Source organism: Phalacrocorax aristotelis, chromosome 4, assembly GCF_949628215.1.
Source record: "Phalacrocorax aristotelis chromosome 4, bGulAri2.1, whole genome shotgun sequence".
NCBI classification, from domain to species: domain Eukaryota; kingdom Metazoa; phylum Chordata; class Aves; order Suliformes; family Phalacrocoracidae; genus Phalacrocorax; species Phalacrocorax aristotelis.
In genome coordinates, this window is record NC_134279.1 from 54,859,999 (window position 1) to 54,882,067 (window position 22,069).

The window sequence follows — 22,069 nt, forward strand, 5'->3', positions numbered from 1 at the left end:
TATTGTATAAACACACAACTAAGGCTCGTCTACATAAGGCAAACCTAGATTTAGGTCTGGGTTAAGCAGCATGTCAGTCCTTGATTTTCCTACAGAGAGACAAGAGCTGGTTGAGTACCAGCTTCCCATTGATCAGGAGCGTGGACTGGACAGGAGTTGTGGTACGTTCCTTTAAGTCCTCAGTCCTGATAATGTGGGGATTGTGCCACACCCCGTGAGTACGTCTAGGAGGTGCCAAAGCAGCTGCTTTGCTAGATTTATTCTGACCAGACACAGCTAATGATGTCCAAAAGGAGATTTAAACTTCTCATTTCTTTCCAGTCTGTTAGCTTCAATATGTGATTTGAAATTAAATATAGTCCAATTTGTTGGACTGTTCAGTAGAACAAAGCTTCAGCTTTCTTGGAAACTCTCAATTTAGAATAGAAATAACTGTTTACTTAGAAATGTGTGGTATCTGTTAGTCCTTAGGTACTTGATTTTTTTATTTTGTTCATTTGCAGGTGGATATGAAAGGAGAGTTGTTAAAAAAATTTGTGTTGCAGCATTTTTTTTTTTGTTAATCTCATACTTCGTGTGTTTCTGTTTGTTACCTGCTATGGCTAAGAAGGATATATTCCTTCTTATAGCTTCTTCTCTCCTCAAACCTCTGTGCTCTCATTCTTGACAGATAATGCATCTCTCTTGTTTCCTGGGCTGCCTTTGGAAGCATCAGGGCTTAAGAGTGACAGGAGCACTGATGCTGGAGAAGGTAGACATTGTAAAGAAATTAAGTATTTTTTAAAGCGCCTGACACGTTTATGCCTCTGTACTAAGGGACAAGCCAATCATCAGATATGGGATAAAAAAGAATTTTTCTTTCAAGTCAGATACTTTGGGTTGTCTTTGCAGCATGCACTTTGGTCTGTTTCCTAACACTTTTGTGTACTTTCACCTAGCGAAAGTACCATAGGGGTTTAGAACATGGCAGTGTCTTTGATCTCCCATTGCCTGCGCTGTGTAGCACACTCTCTTCTGTGTCTTTTAGGACCTCTGTTACCAAGATCAAAGTGACAGAGGATGTTCAGAAATGCTTTATGGCATGCGGTGTGCATGCATGTCATTCTGGTGTTGCCCCCAGTTGCTGGGAACTGAGCTCTGTGACCTTGACAGGCCCTTCCAGCCTTGAAGACAGCACACTGCAATTGATGTACAGGAAAAAAATAAGCATTAATCTAACTAAAGAGCAAGTCTGTACAAAAAATACTTCGGGGAAATCACACAGGTCATCTGTAGTACTCCAAACCTTATGCAAGGTAACCTTTCTTTTAGATTAGAGACTAAGGTAGCTGTGACATTTCTGTTTTCACTCATGCTGAATTGTTCATTTCAGTAATGCATTTGATAAATGAATACTTTCTATGGAAGCTGAGGAAGCCTGAGTTACATCGAATGTAACTTTCTGAAGTGATAGAAGAAATTTTGAATAGCTGAGAGTCAAACTTGAGAAGATGCAAAGTGAAGTACCAACAGTTTGGTCTCCATGGCAACCAGTATTTTCATGAATGAGTTCAACACTGGAAAAAAATGTTTGAGTAAAAATTGTGGATAATATTTAGTTAATAGGAATTGCACATGTACAAGTTTAAAACACACACAAATGTTGAAAGTTTGTCAAAACTGGCCAAGTGCATCTGCTCACACTCTTAACTGCAAAAAACCTTAAAGAAGGTTATCTGAACAAATTATGATATGTAATACAATAAAATAGGCTGAGACTAGGCTCCTTATACAACTATCTTAGGAAAATAAAATCTTAATAGGTAAGAATTCTTAATATAAATTCCTAATATCAATTTTAAAATGTCTGCAATCATGGAATATGCTGAAGAAATATCAGACCTTTCTGGATAGATCTGTGGCATCATTAGATATGTCAATAGTTACTTTGATCTATAGTGTTCAAGACAAGAATTGTGTGTGTGTTAAACTCATGTATGAGTGAGTTCCGATACCTCATTTTCAGTACCACAATTCACATTGGGTGGCAGCTGTGATAATAAAGAAATGTTTTTGCGTGTTTAGGGAGAAAAATAAAATTAAAGGTGAATACATATATGTAAACTTAGTATAAGACAATTTTACTGCAAGAGTGAAAGTGTTAATCCTTAGAGAGGGAGACTAATATATCCAGTGTTACTTATATTGATCAATTAATTAATATATATGATAAGGAATAAGTCTTTCAGATTTGTGACTAGAGAGTGGAGAAAAACAATTAGCATGACGTGTCTAGAAAGTGTTTGCATTCTCGTTAGGAAAGTCAACTTACTGACAAAAAGTGCTGAGCGGGGCCAAGGAAATATTTCTCTTGAAGATACTTGGACACCAAGTAGAAACCTGAACTTCATGGACTATTTATAAAAATTGGATCAAGCAGACGCCTCTCACCATATAGGGAGACAACCCTTTAAATTGAACCTTTTTATTTTTAGTCATACTTGTACTGAAGGTACTGGATATTAAAAACTCTAAACTTTACCGTGATCATCATACAGTTGTGTTCAGAATGGGGCTGTTCGCACAGCATAAGACAGTTTTGTGTTTTATCAATAATAAAAATGAGTTACACTGTTAATCCTTATGCAATTTATCTTTAGATTTTCCCACCTAATAAAAAAACTATTTTTTTGAATGTTATAGCTAGTTATTTCCTTCATCTGGTTTACAGAATTTACTGTATGAATACATCTGTGTGGCGGACGGGAAAGTAAATAAGCGACAGGCACTGTGTTTAGAAGCTCTGTTTTATTGCTTTTTATTTTTCTTTTTTTTCTATAGCCTCCACGCGACCCAGCAGAGTAAATAAACGCAGAGTTTCTCCAAGTGTTGTTTCCACCTGGGGAAAGAGAGGCAGCATCATGTCTAACATTACTATTGATCCAGATGTCAAACCTGGCGAGTATGTCATCAAAAGCCTCTTTGCTGAATTTGCTGTTCAAGCTGAAAAGAAAATTGAAGTTGTAATGGCTGAACCTTTGGTGAGTCCTTTTTTTTACATAGTATCCCTTGAAATGGTCTGGCTTTTTTTCTAAAATAGGCCGATTTATCATATGTATAGTTACTGAAGAAAACATCCCCAGTTATTGACTTTTCAAAGGGATTACTTCAAGAATGAATAGGCTTCTGCAGACAGGGTTGCTACCTGGATTATGTTTTATTGACTTCCGTTAAAACTGTTCCGTGGTGGTTACTGGAAACAAAGCCTCTTAGTATTCCTAAGTTCTGTAAAGTTACAAAAGGAAATAGCGACAATAAAAAAAATGTGCCTTGATTAACACTGCAAAGTGTTTTCTTTTGATGTTTCTTTGAAATCATTCTTTGATGGTATACTTTCAAGAAAAGATGCATTTGGTTTGTTTTCCCAAGTAATGACACTAACACCTGGAGGAATATAGTAGCCAGTGTACATATATATATTTTTAACTTGGAAATCTCACTCAGTTGTGATTTTAGTTTGTCTGAGTTATGAGTTAGTATTAGTATCCCTTTAAAGTGTGGGGGTTGGGTATTTTTACACAAGTGATTTACCATTCTGATGTTCAACGGGAAATGCAAATGCACCCGCTAGTCTCAACATATGACATGTTAAGGTCATATCCAGTGCATTGCAGCTGTGATCGGATCAGAACTTTCTCTAAAAGAATACCATTTTCACAGATATAACGTAATACAGCAGTAACATTTTCTATGTGGTAATGCACCTTCTGATGTTCCTGACTTCGCTCAGGTCCTCAATGTTCATGTCCCTGTGCTTTTCCTCCTCCTTTAATTCTTGTAACAAAATTTTTTTGAAGATATTTTGTAGTGCAATTTTTCTCGGCCTTTTTCATTAAAGGATGCCTGTAGCCTTTCGGGGGAAGAAAGCCCTCACAGCCACCTAATACGTAACTTGATTTTAGTGGTGAAGATTGAAGTGCTTACTGTCTAGCTAAAAAAAATTTAATACATTTTTAAAATTCATTATTTTACAAAACCAGAAGTTTACTAGATATAATTGCATTTTTAAAATTTTAAAATACTAATAACCCCATAACTTTGTGCAGTGGCAGGTAATCATGACTCTGCTATGCCCATGGGATGATGTCAAGATTATGCTATATTATGGGCTTGCTGTCAAGTAAACAGTTGTTCTAGGTGTCCCATTTCCTCCCAATAGCTTTAAATAGCTATAAAAATAATTATCTGTCCCATACTGCCCTGCTTGTTACCTACACATCTCTCAAATTTTATGAGAAAAGGGGCAGATGCACGCCTTCGTTACAGTTTGCTGCAATCACGTGGTCATCCTGTGCATGCAAGATGCGACACAGATGCTCGTGTCAGAGCAATATGTGACTGTGTAGAATGAACTTTACAGCAAGCTGTGGTTGGTATGTTGAATTGAGCATAGAGTGGCAGTCTTAATTCAGATGTTTCTCTTCCTTGTAACCATCATACTTTAGCAGTTCCTGAAAGAATTTTTTCATTCGTTCATTTGTTGGTCCACCCCGCTGAGAGACTAGGCCTGAACTTGGGTTGGAATGCTTGTGTCTCCATTTCTCCTTCTGGTGTCAACACTCGCTGCCACCCACTGCATGCCAGGTCCTCTCACTGTCTCTTCCTCTTATTGCCGTTCTCTCCCTAATTTTTACTGCCTTGTTTTTTGCATAAGGGGTGCTTCTTTCTGCTCATTTCTTCTGATCATCTGAAGGTAGAGTATAATGTACAAGACAGGCTTACTGATTTCAGAATAAACAGACATAAAAATCCTACAGCACTATAGGATGTTTTCCATGTTGTTCAGCCAGGAATACTTCCTGCAACATACATTTAATTTTTATTTCTATATAGATGGATTTATTTTGTTTGAATGCAATTTAGTTTTATTAGTTCCTGACATAGATGCAGGGGGCTGTAATCTCTGCATTACCATCTCTTGGACAAAATAGGTCAAGGACATAAAATAGATTTGACATGCAATGAATTTGGGTATTGAAATCTTAAATATAAGTTCTTTGGGTTGCGAAAGATAAAATAATTTGAAATTATAACTATAAAATCAACTAAATTGAAGGGCCTCTGTTTGCAACTGCTCCTTGCAGAGACGTTCTTCACTGCTGTGAATGACCCTATTACAGAAAAAGGCACGTCAGAGCACTTGGACCCCAGTTTTGAAATTCTAGGAAAAATGTTAACAAGCAGCAGCCCAAAAGAACACAAAAAGGGTGCTAAACATGTCACTGATTCGGTCGTCTGCAGTTAAAACCATTAGTAGATCAAAGGCTGAGGAAAAGGAAGCATTTCTTTATACACACTTACTTAGGTATACTCTGTGCATGTGTGTGTGTGTGTGTGTGTGTACACCAGGCAAGCCTAGAATTTAAACGAAGCTTGTCTGTTTTCCTATAGACATCCAAAAGAGGTATTCAGGAGAGTTTGATAAGAAAGCACAGAGGCATTTGTAGGAAAAGGGGCACGCAAACGGTGAAGGGTACGTGGTTAAGAAGTGAGAGGAGAGCTGTGGGGATGGTGATGCTGTGGGTGGAAAAGTAGGTAGCTCCACTCGGCGTGGTGGTCTGCATCCCTACTGCTGGGAAGGCGGCTCCCTCGGCCCCTTTTCCATTCATCTGTTAAATGTACAGGGAGGATAGCACTTGGCCAGAGTGACATGGTATGCCTGTGATTCAGATAGGCTGAAGAGGGCTTTTTCTGTAGACACAGCTAGTTTGGAGTTAAATCTCCTAACCTAAATAGCTGGTTGCATGGTAAATATAACAGCCCAGCAGTTCACTTGTGCTGCAAAACTTGTCTGTAGACCAGGTTAAATAAATACTCTGACAACAGTCCCGGCCTATGTCTCCCTGTTAAACCGTTAACTGTTAAACAAATCTTTTAAATTCTGTTAATCATACCAAATCAAGGCATCTTGCCAGATTAAAAATTAGAAAACCCATGAAACTAGTGAAACAATGTACTTTTCAAAGAAGACAGATTCCCAGCTCTTTTGTCTGGTGAGGTTCTATGGTGATTGCATGAAGTCTACATTAGTCAGGATCTTTAACTAGTAAGATTCTGAAATTGTTATTTTGTGTGTATACAGTATGCTTTGGGGTAAAATAGGAACTGATAAATATTAGTGGAGTAGTCATTTGTGACAGTCTTTTTAACAGTTCTGTCTGGGTTCATTTGCTAAGTTGAATTCCTTTAAACAAAATATTTTAATGCAGTCAGATGTAAATTTGCACATACAGCCAACATTCCTTATTTGATACTGATGGGAAGGAAGGTCTTTACAGAAAACCAGCAATTTAGAAGAGGTGCTGGAAGCTGTTGAGAAGTGCAACAACCTGAGCCTGTGTGGTACAAAGAGGTGGAATGGAGCCCTTAGGTGTCTGAATGAAAGGAAGTACTCAAGTAGTTTTATTTTTGTATGTAATGTTTGATATAAACACTGAATATTTGGTTCTAGTGTATGACATTTAAAAGGAAAGATAAAAGGCTGGAGGGGCACAGCAACGGTACTGACTGAGATTGGAGGAAAGGCTTTACAGGAAGAGGGGAAAGCCCTTTATCATTTTAGTATGATTTGATTTTGTGGGATGACTTGGCTACAAATAATAAAGTTTACATGGAGAATATATATAGTGTTACATAAATGTTTTATGTGTTGGATGAAGCTATTTGAGAGAATTTGGAGCCAGAGGAATTAAAGTTAGGAGTTAGACACGTTTTAAAACTTGACGATAAATATGTCAGCAGGTGAGCAAAAATTAATTACAAATAATAAATAAATTTTTAAAAATAGTAATTTAAGATCAAGACAGCACCTGGCGGGGAGGAGTTGGTACCATTTTGGCCAGATGTATGAGTTTCATCTATGAGTAACTGACTTGTGTTTTTAAAAAGTAACTAAATGGTTTCTTTGGCTGTGAATTTACTTAGGATACTCAGTGAGTAATAAAATAGTTTTCCTTCCACTGATTTAATTAAGAGTTCTCTGCTTGTGAAATTTTAATACTGCAGATTTTCCAAAGTTATGGACAGAGCCTATCAGCAAATGCTTAAAATAAATATATCAAGTTGCAGGAAGGAAGATCATCCTTTTAATAAGTAAATGAAATTAAAACACCTTTATTTTTCTTTTTTAAAATAAATTCTTCAAAGTCTTTTGTGCTACTGTACGGTTTTAGAAGAAGAAGGGCTCAGACAGATTTATTGTAGCTTAAAATACTCTTCCTCAGCTAAGCAAGGATGACTGAGGCATGGTACCAGCCTTCCCCAAACATCAAGCAAACTATACTGGAAAAGATTAGTGATTAGGTAAACTGCTAACTTAGCAAATTATAGTTCAGTCTCACATTTAAGTTGAAACCAGCAAGAGTATTTCGCTGCTGTTGGCAACTGGCTTATTTTATCCCATCATGGAGAAACTAAATATTGCTCACACCAGTACTGTATGCTCTCGCAAATCTTGCCTAGGTGCTTTCAAAAGCTTGTCTCAAATCTGTAAAGCTTAGCACACCGCATTTCCTCAGCACAGTGTTTCTCGTGCACTGCTCTGACGCCGGGGCAAGGATGCAGGCGCTGCCCAGCGCTTGGGCTCAGGGAGGCAAGACGGCATCGCTTGTCTTGTTTCTTACTTGCAGCTTGGAGGACAGAAACAAATACATTTTGCTCCGTTCACCTGAGCTGCCCTACTGAGTTGTGCTAGCCACGAGAGGACAGTGCCAGTGAATGCTGGAGAGGGGCCAACGGGTGGTAACTTTTTCCAGGGGTGCAGTTGTTTGCACAGCACAGGCACGACTGTCTACATCCTGATCTCTGCTGCCTGCCATATGTTGACATTTCTGCTTTACACAATGGATATAAACTGCTCTTTGGTTAATTCAATAGAGGAGTTTTTTTTCATTTCACTTGTAAAAGATAAATGTAGACCTATTATTTCCATTTGTCTCTGAACTTCAGGAAGCCAGGAAAATAAATCTTAAATTATTAATTCAATGAAAGTTTCCAGACCTTTACTTTATGCTGCTGGATAGATTTTTGTAAGTCATGTAGATGACTGGGGCCATGACAAAGCAGAGAGAGAAAAAGACATTGAAAGAAAATAAATTTTAAAGCCATACAAATAATTCAAAGGCCTTGATAAACCTTGTGACTGGGCTAAAGAGTATTATTGGGTCACGTCACATTTGTGTGGTCAGTGTTACATTAACTGTGGTGATACGTACCTTTTAGCAGGTAAGCTTTTTGTAATGCTGAGGAAAAATAATGAGTTTTATGAACTTGTAAGGTCTTCATTCTTCCTGATACTAAAAAAATCTTGCAAGTTATATCAGCATTTGACGTACAGAAGTGTCTTAATTAGTATGGAATGGGGGGAAGGAGCAAAATTTTCAGAACTATCTTAAAAATAGTTCGCTATCTACTGACATGGATTTCAACTTCTTTGTCTAAAGACTTAAAGATTATTTGATTCCTCTTTGACTTTTTTTTAATCATTCTTTTCTTTAGCTATTTCTGGGTTTAGACACATGCAATAGGTATAATAAACCCAGTGTTCACCTCTGTAACAGTTTGGTAGTACCATGGTTGAGACGTGGCATGTCAGGGCATTGTATCGTAAGGAGACTTAAGGAACCTGACTTTTTACCGTCTTCTTACAGGAAAGTCACTTCTCTATCTTCTCAGGAAATATTTGTCGAGTTATTTTCCTTCAGCTTACTCGGCAATATATGATGTTTATATAGGGTGGAACGTTTCTCATGTTTCTGCTTTATAGATAAGATTACAATTATTTGTGCAGTTTATCTAAAAGTGTAGTACAGATAATGTGAATTCACCTATAGTAGATATTTCCCTATAAGAAAAGGGGAGGAAGGAGTTCTCGTTAAAAGGGAATTCTGATTTGCAGGTGCTCTCTGGAGCTTTTGGTATCTGCTGCAAAATGACAATTTTCATAACAGTATTTTGAACAGACTTAACACGTAAAACTGTATGAATTTGTAAGATTCAAAGTGTGTGCTTGCCAGTGTCTGAAACCTTTTCCCCCTTGCTTTTGAATACACAGTGAAAGAACATTGGCAAATACATGAGTTGATGAACAAATAGAACTATTTCAGAATATTACATGCATTTTCCTGAAACCACCTGCTTTTTAAAATATTTTTTTATGTAGGCACGCTCTAAGTATACATAAATGGCAGTGGTTTTTTAGACAATTAAGTGCGTTTCTTTGGATTATAGAAAGTAAAAATGGTCCAACTTGTGAATTGGTACCTGTATTATTTCAAGTTATACTTTCAGAGTAGGCAAATGCGTTTTGCGTAAGCAGTGTTGAGTTCAAGTTTTCAGAGGCTGTAATAGTTGTCGGAGATTGTGTGCTTTTGAACACCAAGCACAGCTGTACTCGTAGCAGAAAACACCAGAAATTCTCATGTTTCCAAGATTATGATTAGGACAAGTGAAAATAAACTGCGAGTTTGAATCTTGGACTTGGTACATCCAGTCCTAAATTGTATCTGTTTAACATATAGTCTGTTCGCTGCAGCCTTGGAAGTGTTAAATGCCAAGCAATATTGACTTTTTAAATTTTTGTCAAAGGCCTGGCAGCATGGGTGTTGTCTCTTAAGCTGAGGCACAACCTGTTGAGAGCAGTACTGGCTATCAGCACCGCTGACACCTCGTTTTACATCTCGGACAAGGCAAATTAACAGCTCTCTTCTAGCTGACTACTTTATTTGCTCCATAAAAGCGCTTTGTTTGCCTCTGCAATCTAGTGTGAGCTGTAAACTCCTTACCTTGAGTACTTTTTCTACTTCACTTGTAAAAATGAAAAGTAGTTTAATATTTCTTTAAATAGCAAGAAATACTCATCACATCTTTATATACCTTATAGTATGCCCTTAAAGCTGTTACTGTGCTGCTTGGCTTACTGTAAATCATTGACCCTGAGAGCCAGTACATGCAACTTAGTATTTTTTTTTTCTTTTCTCTCTCTCCCCACCCCCTTTCCCCTTTTCTTTTTTCTCTTTTCAGGATACCCTAGCAAGAGATATAAAATTTGTATTTCCTGTAACTGTGTTATTTGGTACTCTCAACAGTGACTAGTGAGAATTAGTATATTACTGTTACAGTTCATAGAATACTAGAATCATTTAGGTTGGAAAAGACCTTTAAGACCATCGAGTGCGACCCTAAACCTAACACTGCCAAGTCCACCGCTAAACCATGTCCCTAAGCACCATGAGAGTTTTCCTTTCTTAATGCTTTAATCCTCCCTAAATTATTTTGTCAGGAATATAATTTAATTTTGGTTTTAACAGAGCAATATGTCTTATGGTATTGGTAGCAATGAAATATTGTTATAACGAAATTCTAGTAATACCGCATCTTTTCTGTACCGTACAAAGTTATTTCAAACGTAAAGCAAGTTGTTATTGACATTCTCCTTTTCCTGGACTAAGTTTTCTAGCTGGTTTTCATTGCAGTTCAGGGAAAGCACAGATTGGAAGTGCATTGAACAATGGTCTCGCCTTTGCGAGGCATTTTAAAATTCATTCTTGTAGCTTACAATAACTGCCTTATATGAATGTGAGTATGCTTGTTAATTCAGATGGGAATGGCTTTCCTTCTAAGTTACACTTTGCACCCACCATCAGCTATCTCTGTTGAGCACGCTGCTGTGGGCCCTGCTGTTAGGGAGAGGTGTTTGACATTTTCTATCTGTCAGTCTTTAACATCATTGCTATGAAGCTACCAAATTAATTTGATATCTCTCTTCTTTACATCTTCAGAAGTGGTTCTAGCTGAAAAAATAATGCAAATATTACATTTGAAGTTATTTCTTTGTTCTGTAATATAACTGAGAAAGGACTCTGTCTTTGATAACAGTCAGTTGCATTGTGAAAGTCATGTTTTGTTTTGTTTTTTACAGGAAAAGCTCTTGTCCAGATCTCTTCAAAGAGGTGAAGATCTTCAGTTTGATCAGGTATGAGACATGTAATTGAAGGCAGTTTTTATTGGGGTAAGGTGGCCTCTGTTTTTGCAGAATAATGATTCCACTGATGTTATGACTTTGGACATCCACCTCTGAATCAGCATCAAAAGATTTAGACTATTGAATATTATTAGTTAGACTTTATTTTCCATTGTAGATTATGATACTAAGAAACTACTAGAATAGCTAATTTATTTGAAAGTAGCAGTAAAAGCTGCTGTAGGGAAGATGCTGAAATATGGTAGGGGACAAAAAGACTTAATTTCTTTCTGTTCCCGTTAACAGGATTTGTGTAACCTCAACCTATAAGACTTATTGTTTCAGTGTTTAGTGTTCTACTTTTATAAGCAAATCACGTTAATTTCAGTAACATGGCTTTTACTGAGGGCTTTTTGATTCTGTGGCAGAAGGCATAAGGTAGATTCAAGACGTTACTTTGCTCTTTTGCTGAGTATATAGTCGCACTGCGAGGCTATACTGTTTCACTTACTATAAGTGAACTGTATGTGGAATAATTCTCTGCTTGATTTATTCATGTTTATTGCCTGTATTTCTAATTCTTTCATAGTATAGGCATGTGTTTGTCCCGTAACTACTTCCTTGCAATGAAGAGGCAGCATTCAGATGAAGCCCCGTGAATTGCCTGTTCCTGTTTTTAACTGTTACTGAATAGCATCTTACTGTATGAAGTTTAGTGTTCTGTCCATGTCTTCTGTAGCTGGATTTTTGTTTCATGCTTTCCATTACTCCTCAGATACAGGTATTAGACATCGCAGTGAAACCTATGGACCTGCCCCTCCTTCTCAGTTAATGGCTATCCGTGCATCTCTCTTCCCTTCTCCCAAAAGAGAAAGACATAATAGCATGTAATATTTGATGTATAGTTTTCTTTTCAAAGAAAAACAAACCCAAAACCACCACCAAAAACCTCCCATAGCATTTAAATGTTTTCTAATCTAACCTGCTGTAAGGCCATCATCCTCTACACGAAAGTTTACTCGTAAGCAAGGAAGATGGGTGAGGGGGAACAGGGCATAAGTTCTGTGGTAGGTAGCAGTATTTTGTATTAAAGCTGACCAAAAACTTAGTAATACGCATGATAAGGATGATGTAAGGAAATCTGTACATCAGTAATATTACCAGTTATTCTACTAACTCCAGCCCCACCCTTATCCCCATATTTTTCCTCAGTTAAGGATGCTTTTTAAAAATTACTAGTATTCATGTATTAAACTACATATAGGTTCTAAAAATATGCTGAGTGAATAAAAATGAAAAAATAAAGCATGTAACTTTTGAAATCTTATAAAATAGAAATAAACTAATTTTCCTGGAAATGTAGTACGTTAGAAATAATTTGTTTTGATTATGTGTGTATGTGTGTGAGTTCTTGTTTTGTTCTTTTGTTATTTATAATCTATTTTGGGTTCATCGAGATCTGAATTTTCACAGTACTGAAAGACTACTTTAGGAAGTCAGAGCAGAGTGGCTCCCTTGTGGTGACAGGAATTTTGAACATTGTTTGGAAAAGGAATTAAGATTGTTCCTCTCTGTTCATTGCTGGATATAGGAAACCCATATTAAGATCAATTCTCCAGCAGTGCAGAAAACTGCAGAGTAAAAAGAGATTGGCAAAGTAGGGGAGAGAGGAGCACCCAGAGTGCATGGCCACAGCATCCAGTGACAGAGCAGGGAAGCTAGAGCTGTCGCTGGGCCAACCTCGTTCACCCAGAGATCTTCAGGGAGTTAGGAATTTGAATCTAGAAAGTGGCTTTAGCTGGACTGATATGGTGTCTGAGCTAGTGTTGTGCTTTGTGAATAAAAAGAGCATGACTGAAACACAAGAGGGATGCTGGGAGTAAGAAGCTATCCAGTTAACGCTCATTCTCTCAGCTCAGTAAGTGATAAGAAGCGGGATGGAGGAGGAAGGCGTGTAGTGTTGCCTGTCCTTATCACGAGAAAATAAAATAGCTGTTTAATGGGATTATAAGTTGTTTCTGTTGGAAGCATAACCAGACCAAGAGGGCTGCTATTAGATCCAAGTGTGGAAAATCGATAAATGTAAATTAGGTGAAAGAGATGAGATTTTGGAAAATAAGAAGGAAAATTTTATGTCGATACAGTTCTAAACTGTTAAAAATTTTAGCATTTTAGTACCAGTGCTTTCCTTTTATCATTCCCAGAGTGTCAAGAAGCTACCGGAGAGGAATTTTTTTTGAGAGAGCATATACTGCATTTCTTAAAATATTTTTGCTTGTACAGCTTGAAACTGAAATAGCTTATATTTTTCTTCTTTTGTTTGTTGTTGGAATCATACTTGGCAATTTCCTACTCTTGTCCTAAGACACCAAAACTTTATGATCACGCAGAAGCATATCTTGGCCATCTCAGTGACTTTGCTGAAAGCAGATGTGTCTGTGGGGTTCAGGCTTGTTCATGATTAGGCACAACTTGAGCAATGATTTCAGGATCAGGATTTTTGCCATAGCTGGAATGTGGGCTCTAACATCTTACTATAATTTTGCATATCTCTCTCCTTACCTCTCAATGTGCTGTTGGGTATGTTAAGTGCAGCAATTAGCAATGTGTTTTGACCTTTAAGACTGGAGCATGTTTCATTCATTAAGATTGTGCTGTTTCATTCCAAGGAATATAAGTACATGTCATGATGACTAGTTCAGCCCTGTCCTCTTGGGCATTACAGGATCCCTCTTTGTCTGGATTGCTGCTTTCAACCTAGGCGTAATTTAGTGGTAAAATAAAAGGGTTTTCTTATAATTTTAATACAAGACGGTCTTGCATTTAGTATCCAAGCAATATGGTAATTATTTTAAATAAAATAAGCATATAGCTTATGTTCTGCTGAGCAGCTGTGTAATACAAGCAAAGATTTCTTCTTCCTGATAATTCCAATGGCTTTTTATTAAAATATTAAGGACGCAAAACTTGGCAGGAAATAAATCATTATACTGTAAAAATGATTCTTCATTTCAAGAGGGAAATGCTTTATAATGCCATTGGTTTCTGGGTTTAGCACTTTACCGATGACAATTTTTTTAATGGATGTGATACAGCTTGTTTCTCTGGAAGGTGATGTAAAATACCCAACTGCTAGAATATTTATGAGTGGTAGTAGTAACAATATACTTGTAAATTTGTAGGAAAACTTAAGGAAAACGTTAGTAAAGTTTAAAAGGAAGCTTTCTTCTTTCCCTTCTACTGATAAACCTGTCAGTTCAGAAGGAGGGCAGGGAAGTACTTTGGGGGAGCATTTTACATTGACAGCACAGGGTAACTTAAGTGTGGCTTAATCTGTTCCTATCCTGTTGTGTGTGTGGTTGCTGTATGAATGATTCTTTTCTGATGCTTCCTCTTACTAAAGGATGATGGTTTTAATATTAGCCCAGAAGTGTCTCAAATTTCCTCATAATCTTTCTTTCCTCTTCCTCTTTACAAGTTTTTGTTACTGGGTTTTGGGGTTTTTTCCCCCCAAGGAAGTTTCTCGTATCTGCCACATCAGAAAATTCGCTTGAGCAACATCTTAATTTGTATATGTTCCATTTCATCAAACACTGCTTCATTTAGGATCACAGTATAACTTTACAGTGGTAAAATGGAGCTGTTTTTACTGTCCGCTTCTAGAAGTCTGATGTATGTTGGTTGGTTGACTGGGTATTTATTTTGTATAGATATCAGAGCACAAGGAACAAGCTTACAACATGCTTGGCTTTTAAAGCAAGTCATAAAGTTTTCATCGTGTCTAAGAATGAAGTTATTCTCAAAATTTAGTGTTTGTTCCAAAATGGGAGGAATTATAGCAAGCCTACACAGTATTTCTAGCGTCTGTTTCTTTTCTGTGGTTAAAATACTTTATGTTTTTGTGTTGCCTGCAATGACTGCCTTCATCTTTTTGTGCAGTTAGCTTAATGTGCATGCCTCTCCTGCAGCAGGCGTGCCTAGGTTTTTCCACTGACTCTCTTGTTTAGTAAGTGTCCTATGGACAGACATAATAAGTGTCCTATTGACAGACATAAGAAGAAAACCATAATTCTAATAAATATTTCTTGGTGAAACCTAGTTCCTCTTCAGGTTTGGAATTTATGCAGTTTGTGTTGTATACTGGGATGTAGCGTGTTATGACCTCACAGAATAAGAATATTATTTTACTTATTTTCAGGAAGTTTCTCCACTTGTTTATATAATTCAAGGATTTTTCAGACAGTCAAGAATACTACTTAATTCTTGTGACGTGAATAGCTGACTGGTTAACAATGAGTAGAGTATTTAAATGGTTGAAAGAGACCTTTCTGATGTTTCCTTATGGTTAACCTGCCCCCATCCCTTCCCCAAACCTGAAAAACCATGATGCTTCAAATGAGGACAAAGAAACCATGGCATTGATGTTATCTTGGTCTTCTGGAATAGCGAATAATAGATAAGTTATCACGAGAGGGTGTGGCTCCTACTGAAACGTCTTACTTGAAAGACGCAAGAGGTAATTGGTATGTGGCATCAGTGAGCAATGTGGTAACTCTCATTTTCCAGCCAGTGTTTTGGGGATGGGCTTGCTCCCTGCTGCCTCCCAGCACAGAGTTTATAACTGCTTTATGTTGTCTTTCTCCAGTCATTATTCTCCTCTCCAAGCCTGGGCACTGATGAGCTCTGTTTAAGTTTCATGCCACGTTAAGGTCTTCATGCTGTAATGGTTTCTGTTGCCACTGTTTTATGGATAAGTTTATGACTCATGGGTTTTCTGAAAGAGGGCAGTAGACAGGGGAGTTATGCTGAAAATAAGTACAGCTTGAGATCTCGACAGTCAAATGTATTAAGAGTAGAATATCAAAAAGCTCATATTTTTGTTTGTATAATAACTAAAGAAGCATGTTTTGGAAGGTTTAGGAGGGTTATTTCCTATCTGTCATTTGTAATGTAAAGGTACGTATACTTCAGAGATACATGTGGCAACATTCAGGGACATTCTATAATCTCTGCTGTTTTCTCAACGGTTTTATACAGGTTATCTGTATAAATGTAGGACTCTGATCCCCATGAGTTTTGGAATGCTTTGTCTGCTTAAATTTGTCATAACAACTGACTGAGTGTCATATTTACAGTAACTGTCCTGGATGAAAATGATACATAAAGTTGCCACTTCGTAAAATTATATGATATACATTTTTAATGTTAAATACAAATCTGACATAATGGTTTTAATTCCAGGATTTTTAGGTTGCTTTATCAGGCTAAACTACTTTTCTTAATTTTTTCAGTTGATAAGCTCTATGAGCTCAGTAGCAGAGCACTGTCTCCCCTCCTTATTACGCACCTTGTTTGACTGGTACAGGCGTCAAAATGGAACAGAAGATGAATCTTATGAATACAGACCTCGATCTAGCACAAAATCGAAGGGGTAAGAGTTTTCTTTGCAAAATTCTGTTTGATTTTTGTGTGCTTTCTTGTAAGAATATGTGTGCTTTGTACTTCTTTTACAAGTATTTTGTCTTTGGATCCGTTATTACCTAAATCTGTGTAGAAAGAGCTTGGGCTTCTTTGAGGTAGTGTATTTAACTTGCGTAGATGATATGCATGAAGTGATTTAATGATTTTGGGGTTGATATGCAGAAGGAAGTTGGATGGTGATAATTCCAAGCTAGTTTGGCTCCTTTCTGAATTGTTTTGGTTGTTGGCAGGCCCTTGTAGGAGGGGTCAAGATGTCAGTGCTGCACCAAACCCCAAAGCCTTTCTAAGTATCCATTTTATATACATGTGCAACAATGATTGCATGAAAGACATGTATACCCTTTCTCTGTGATATCTGTGTTCAGTCTTGTGTATGATATGTGTGTTCTTGATTTCTTGTTTTAGGGATGACCAACAACGTGAAAGAGATTATCTACTTGAAAGGAGGGACTTAGCTGTAGATTTCATTTTTTGTTTAGTTTTAATAGAGGTTCTAAAACAGGTAAGCTCTTTTGCTTCAGCAAATTCTTTTAGTATTTTGCTTTTAACGTCAGTTTTGATCCTTTCCTTTAAATTTTTGTATTAAAAACTGGAGCATGTATATGATGACCATATGCAAAAGGCTGTAATTATGCTCTCAGGTGCATAAAGCCTTTGGCCTCTCCTGTCTTTTCTTTACGTGCCTGCGTTATCTCAGTTCACATGTCTTGGAGCCACTAAGTCAAAACTGATGATGTACTGCAAAAAGCAGAACTGTAGAAAGTAACATTTTATTTATGTTTGGTGCTTTTTGTCTGCTTAAACATTTTTGAAATACAATGTGAAATCATTGAACGACAAGATTCACTTGTCACTTTTTAAAAAAATTAGGGTATGTAATTTTGCTTGACCCTGTAATGTAGTGCTAGCCAATGTAACATGCACAATTTCTGTTAATATGAAATTTGCACTGGTTGAGGGACAAGGGAGGAATGGAAACAAGAAAACAAAAGAGCTGCCTATCCTTCCTGAGACACTGACCAATCTTCCAAAGTGATATTTGTAAACTGCATGCACAGAGATGCAGAGAACGCTATTAAAACCGTCACACTCTTATGCGTTAGTGTTTTACAGAAAATCTTTAGTTCATGCTCTCTCGCTGCCTAAATTTTCTATCAGTGCTAAAGAAAAAGGGAAATGGAATAGGTTGTTCAGGATTGCAGGGTATATGGGTAGCTTCTTTATTCTGAATTGGTACTAGATTTTCTGTTGAGCATAGTACATGTTGCCAGTGATTTAAATGTCAGGAGAGGTTCCAAAGTTTTTGTCTTGAAGAGTCTTGAAGAGTCTGTGGTGACTCCTGTAATGCTTGGTGAGCCTCCCACGCTTGTACTCCAGACAAGATAAGTATTTTTCTGATAAGGCTATTTTCCTCTGCTAAAGACCTGCAATAGGCCACTAAACGTAGATACACCACTTAAGAGAATCCTTCAGTCAATTTAGTATTAAAAGTTACCTAAAGGAGGGTTTGTATGTTCTGCCTGTAATGTGAATCTGCAATTAGGCAGTCAAACAAAGCACAGGAAGGGTGGCTTTTTATCAATAAATGTATTTATATTCATATTACGTCTATCTTCCTGTGAGTCCTGTCATTGTTTAATTCTTAGAAACTGGTTTTAGAGGGTTGCCAAGGGTATGAGCCAGCCCTTTCTGCAATATTCACGGAGCAACCAGAGAGGGTGACAGACATGACCTATGTAGGAACAAAACCCTTTTTCTTAAATGACTATATATTCCTCATTGTATTAATATGCATGTGAATAGCCAGTTCCAGTAACTGGAAGTTCTTGGGCAAATAGCTTGCTTGATGCAGAAGAGTATGAAATTCTCAAGCATTAAGAGCTTCGTTTTCCGTAGACAAGACAGTAATATTTTATTCTAATATATTTTAGTTAAATTCTTAAACAGTATTGTTTAGTAGGGTTATCCTAATCCCTACTTAATTTGCTTTGAAATTTTAAAGATGATATGACTTAATAATTATATATAGTGCTTTTTTAAAATGAATACACTTGGTTTTTAAGCAAAACTTTTCTTTTAAACCTGCGAAAAGTGGTGATGTCAAAGAGAACCTTTGTAAAAAAGGGCCTTCTCATCAATGCTTGGTTTTGGTTTCTCACCAGATTGTTACTTATTGCTAGAAGGATTTTTATATGTTTTGGCTGGTTTCGTCTGCAGAAAGTCTCAAATGGGGATGATCATCTCTTCTGCGTTCTTATTTTTTGGTTTTGTCTTCCTTTATATCGAGATGAATTGCATTTTGAGGTTAAATCTGTAATAGTAACACCGCACAAGGTAGAAAGTGTGGAAGGGTGCATAGTTAACCTAGTCTGATAAATTTTGATGACGAATTCATAGGCTTTACATTACTGTTCTTTATTTTATTATTAATTTAATCCCTAAAAGCCAGTATGCAGAATAATTTAAGAGAATGTCAGTACAGGTTGTGTAAATGTTCATATATTGCAGAATTAATTTGATATCGTATGCTGACCCAGGATGTGTCCTTTGACAGAACGGGAGAGATTTCTGCAGGGCATCTCACAGTACTGTTTGTTTACTTCATACATATGTGCATATGTACACGCATAGTTACATACAGATAAATTACATCTGCATTTCAGATACCTGTTCATCCAGTGCCAGATCCTTTAGTACATGAAGTTCTAAACTTGGCTTTTAAGCACTTTAAGCATAAGGAAGGGTAAGTTTCACTTTTATACTTTAAAATATTTTGTGTGCATTACCAGCCTGTGCTTGATTGTTGTGATTGTCCTCCTTTGCCTCACATGCAACATGTTGGTGATAATACTGTAAACAAACACTGATCGATATCTTTAAACTGAAAACATATCTTGAAAGACTGAAGCTGCATTCAATATAATATTGAGTTTATTTTGCTTAGAATATACAGAATGATTTGCATAGCCAGCCGGAGTAAGAAAAGTCCTAGCTGGATAACTATAGTAAACTTCCCATGCAGAATATCTCTCATGTCTGCTTAGTGAAACTACATCACTTTAAATGTCACCCATGCATTTTATGCTTGACTTGCATTGTTTTTATGGTAATAATCTGCCTTGCATTAGAACAAACTTTTTGCTTGTAATTGAGAACATGCTAGGGGTTAGGAAGAACAAATTGTATTTAACACCTTTGGGGTTTGTGTGTGTGTGTTTTGTTTGTTTTTTTTTTTTTTTCCCCCCTCTCTTTAGGTATTCAGGAACCAACACTGGGAATGTGCATATTATTGCAGACTTGTATGCAGAAGTGACAGGTGTTCTTGCTCAATCAAAGTAAGTTCAGTCTCTGACTCTTCCTGCTCTTGGGGGAAAAATTACTTTAGACTGAAAGACTATTTAATATAGCAGCATTTATTAATGACCCCAGTAACTAATGGCTTAAGTGTCAAGTGTAGTCTGGCGTGTCCATCTCATGTTCCAGCACAACAAATTTGAGAAAGTAAAGAAATAAGCTTTAGTACAATAATGAAATGCTTTGCTGTCAACTTGTAGGTGCAGGGGAAGGAGGCCTGGTATACGGCAATAGTTGTTGGTCAGTTGATCAGTATCTTCTAATGTGCTGATCATTATGGGCACTCTTACTAAATGTCTAGATTTTAAGTATCAGGGTTGATCTTGCTTGTGTTTCTTTTACTGTAGGTCCTGTTATCATTAACAGACTAAAGAAATTGGTTCAAAATTATAGACATCATATGAAAGTAACTAAGAATACAAAAAATTGCCATCTATATGCCTTGTTCAGGTTTCAAGCTGTTAGGAAGAAGTTTGTCACTGAATTAAAGGAACTGCGACAAAAAGAACAGAGTCCCCATGTAGTACAAAGTATCATCAGTTTGATTATGGGAATGAAGTTTTTTCGAGTAAAGATGTATCCCGTGGAGGATTTCGAAGCATCATTTCAGTTCATGCAGGTAAATGAATCTTACAGAAAACTGAAATGAGCATAACTGTGATTGTTTAAGTCATTAATGGTGCTTGCTGTGATCAGTTGCTCACTCTACTTGTGTCTCGTCCTTCATCCTTTTCTGTTTAGGTGGGTTCTCAGGGGTATGAATCATTTGTGTCTCTGCAGTTCGTGAGTACCTAGCATAATGAGAACCCATTTTCAATTGTCTCAGTAATGTGGCAAACCTGTAATACATGAATTTATTCAAGGCAAAATGAAAATGGGTAGCAATCAAATAATTTTCTTTCTTTATGGAAGCAGTGGGTTAAAGCAAAAAATTTACCTGATACATCTTCTTTAAGATCTGAGATGCAAAGAAACACTCTTGTTTAAAAAAAAACTCTGTTAATTTTTGGAGAGACCTAAAATCTCTTTGTTTGCTGATTTTGATGTGGATTAAAAATTGTCTTAATGAATAACTCTCCCATTCCACAATAACTGAAGTTATTGTAACTTGGTCATAATTTTTATGAGAGCTATTTAACAGCCATTGACATTGATCTCAACCCTGAAAATACTAACATACACGTAAGTGCTTTAGGTTGTCTCCAGAGTGGTGAGTTTGGTATAGTGGAGTATGCACACATGTGTGTGGATTATTTATTTCTCTGTAAAATTTTCTTTGCATCAAAGTCATCTTGAAAATGAGTATATAAAAATAAAATCTTGTTTTCTAATAATTTCAATAGAGAGAAGCATTTTTTAAAAAACTTCAAAATAATCTGAGGAAAAATATGTGTTTTTATATTTTTTTTGTATTCTAAGTACTCTATATTCTGAGTAGAAAGTAAATAGCTATCTGGTATTACAAATATTCTCCTTTTCAGCTTCTTTTTAATTGCTGGGGAAGCAGGTTTTAAAGTTTCTAATGTTTTGTAAAGTTGATGTTGTCAAGGAATATAAGACTGACTTAAACACATGGCATGATTTAAATTCAACCTGGCAATTAATGTGATACTGCTAGTGGTTTTCATGGCATAGGGATGTTTGTCTTCTTTTTTCTAAACATTTTTCTAATGCTTCCTTACTAAGGAATGTGCTCAATACTTCCTGGAAGTAAAAGATAAAGATATAAAACATGCACTTGCTGGTTTGTTTGTGGAAATTCTCATCCCTGTGGCTGCTGTAAGTATTTTTTTTTTTCCCCTCCTCTGCTATTCCCCTCACTTTGAATTAGGCTTTTGTTGTTAAAATTGCTTCTATTAATCCTCACAATATTATATTTTTACAGATTCAAAAAGACTATTAAGTAAATTACAAGCACCTACATAACCTTTTAAAGGGAAATGTGTCGGTGTGATTTGTGTATTAGCTAGTTTCCAGTCTTTTTTCAGAACTTCTTAAGATTGTCTTTTTTGTAGACCTTTTTGTCACCAGAGCACTTTGCAATCTTATACAGTCTTTGAAACTTGAAATTTCCTTGGTTTAATATTTGTTCATTCAAGGGTCCCATTGACTTTTCTTTATTAGCCAAAACCTGTTAAGTTCTTTCTAGAATAAATGGAGATATGTTACATTTTTACAGTCCAATAGGGAGAATGTGAACTCTTATGCAAGAAGGAAGAATGTGGGTTTTGGCTA

The 22,069-nt window shown here is 36.6% G+C and overlaps 2 protein-coding genes across 15 annotated transcripts in view; one reads left to right on the top strand and one right to left on the bottom strand.

Moving 5' to 3' along the window:
- The window catches only part of DCUN1D4 (defective in cullin neddylation 1 domain containing 4), a 201,164-nt gene extending 195,535 nt beyond the window's left edge, over positions 1 to 5,629 (bottom strand). For 2 of the 3 annotated variants that reach the window (XM_075091516.1, XM_075091514.1), the window contains exon 1: positions 5,621 to 5,629. The gene's annotated coding sequence lies outside the window, so the exon portion shown is untranslated. The remainder of the gene's footprint in view (positions 1 to 5,620) is intronic. The other variant, XM_075091540.1, reaches the window with a different exon arrangement.
- The window catches only part of FRYL (FRY like transcription coactivator), a 172,822-nt gene that overhangs the window by 67,901 nt on the left and 82,852 nt on the right, over positions 1 to 22,069 (top strand). For all 12 annotated transcript variants that reach the window (XM_075091496.1, XM_075091497.1, XM_075091494.1 and 9 more), the window contains 8 exons: positions 2,821 to 3,020; positions 10,958 to 11,011; positions 16,291 to 16,430; positions 16,886 to 16,982; positions 19,144 to 19,223; positions 19,735 to 19,815; positions 20,285 to 20,453; positions 21,521 to 21,613. In XM_075091496.1, the coding sequence (XP_074947597.1) occupies positions 2,901 to 3,020; positions 10,958 to 11,011; positions 16,291 to 16,430; positions 16,886 to 16,982; positions 19,144 to 19,223; positions 19,735 to 19,815; positions 20,285 to 20,453; positions 21,521 to 21,613 (834 nt within the window). In that variant the 5' untranslated portion in view covers positions 2,821 to 2,900. The remainder of the gene's footprint in view (positions 1 to 2,820; positions 3,021 to 10,957; positions 11,012 to 16,290; positions 16,431 to 16,885; positions 16,983 to 19,143; positions 19,224 to 19,734; positions 19,816 to 20,284; positions 20,454 to 21,520; positions 21,614 to 22,069) is intronic.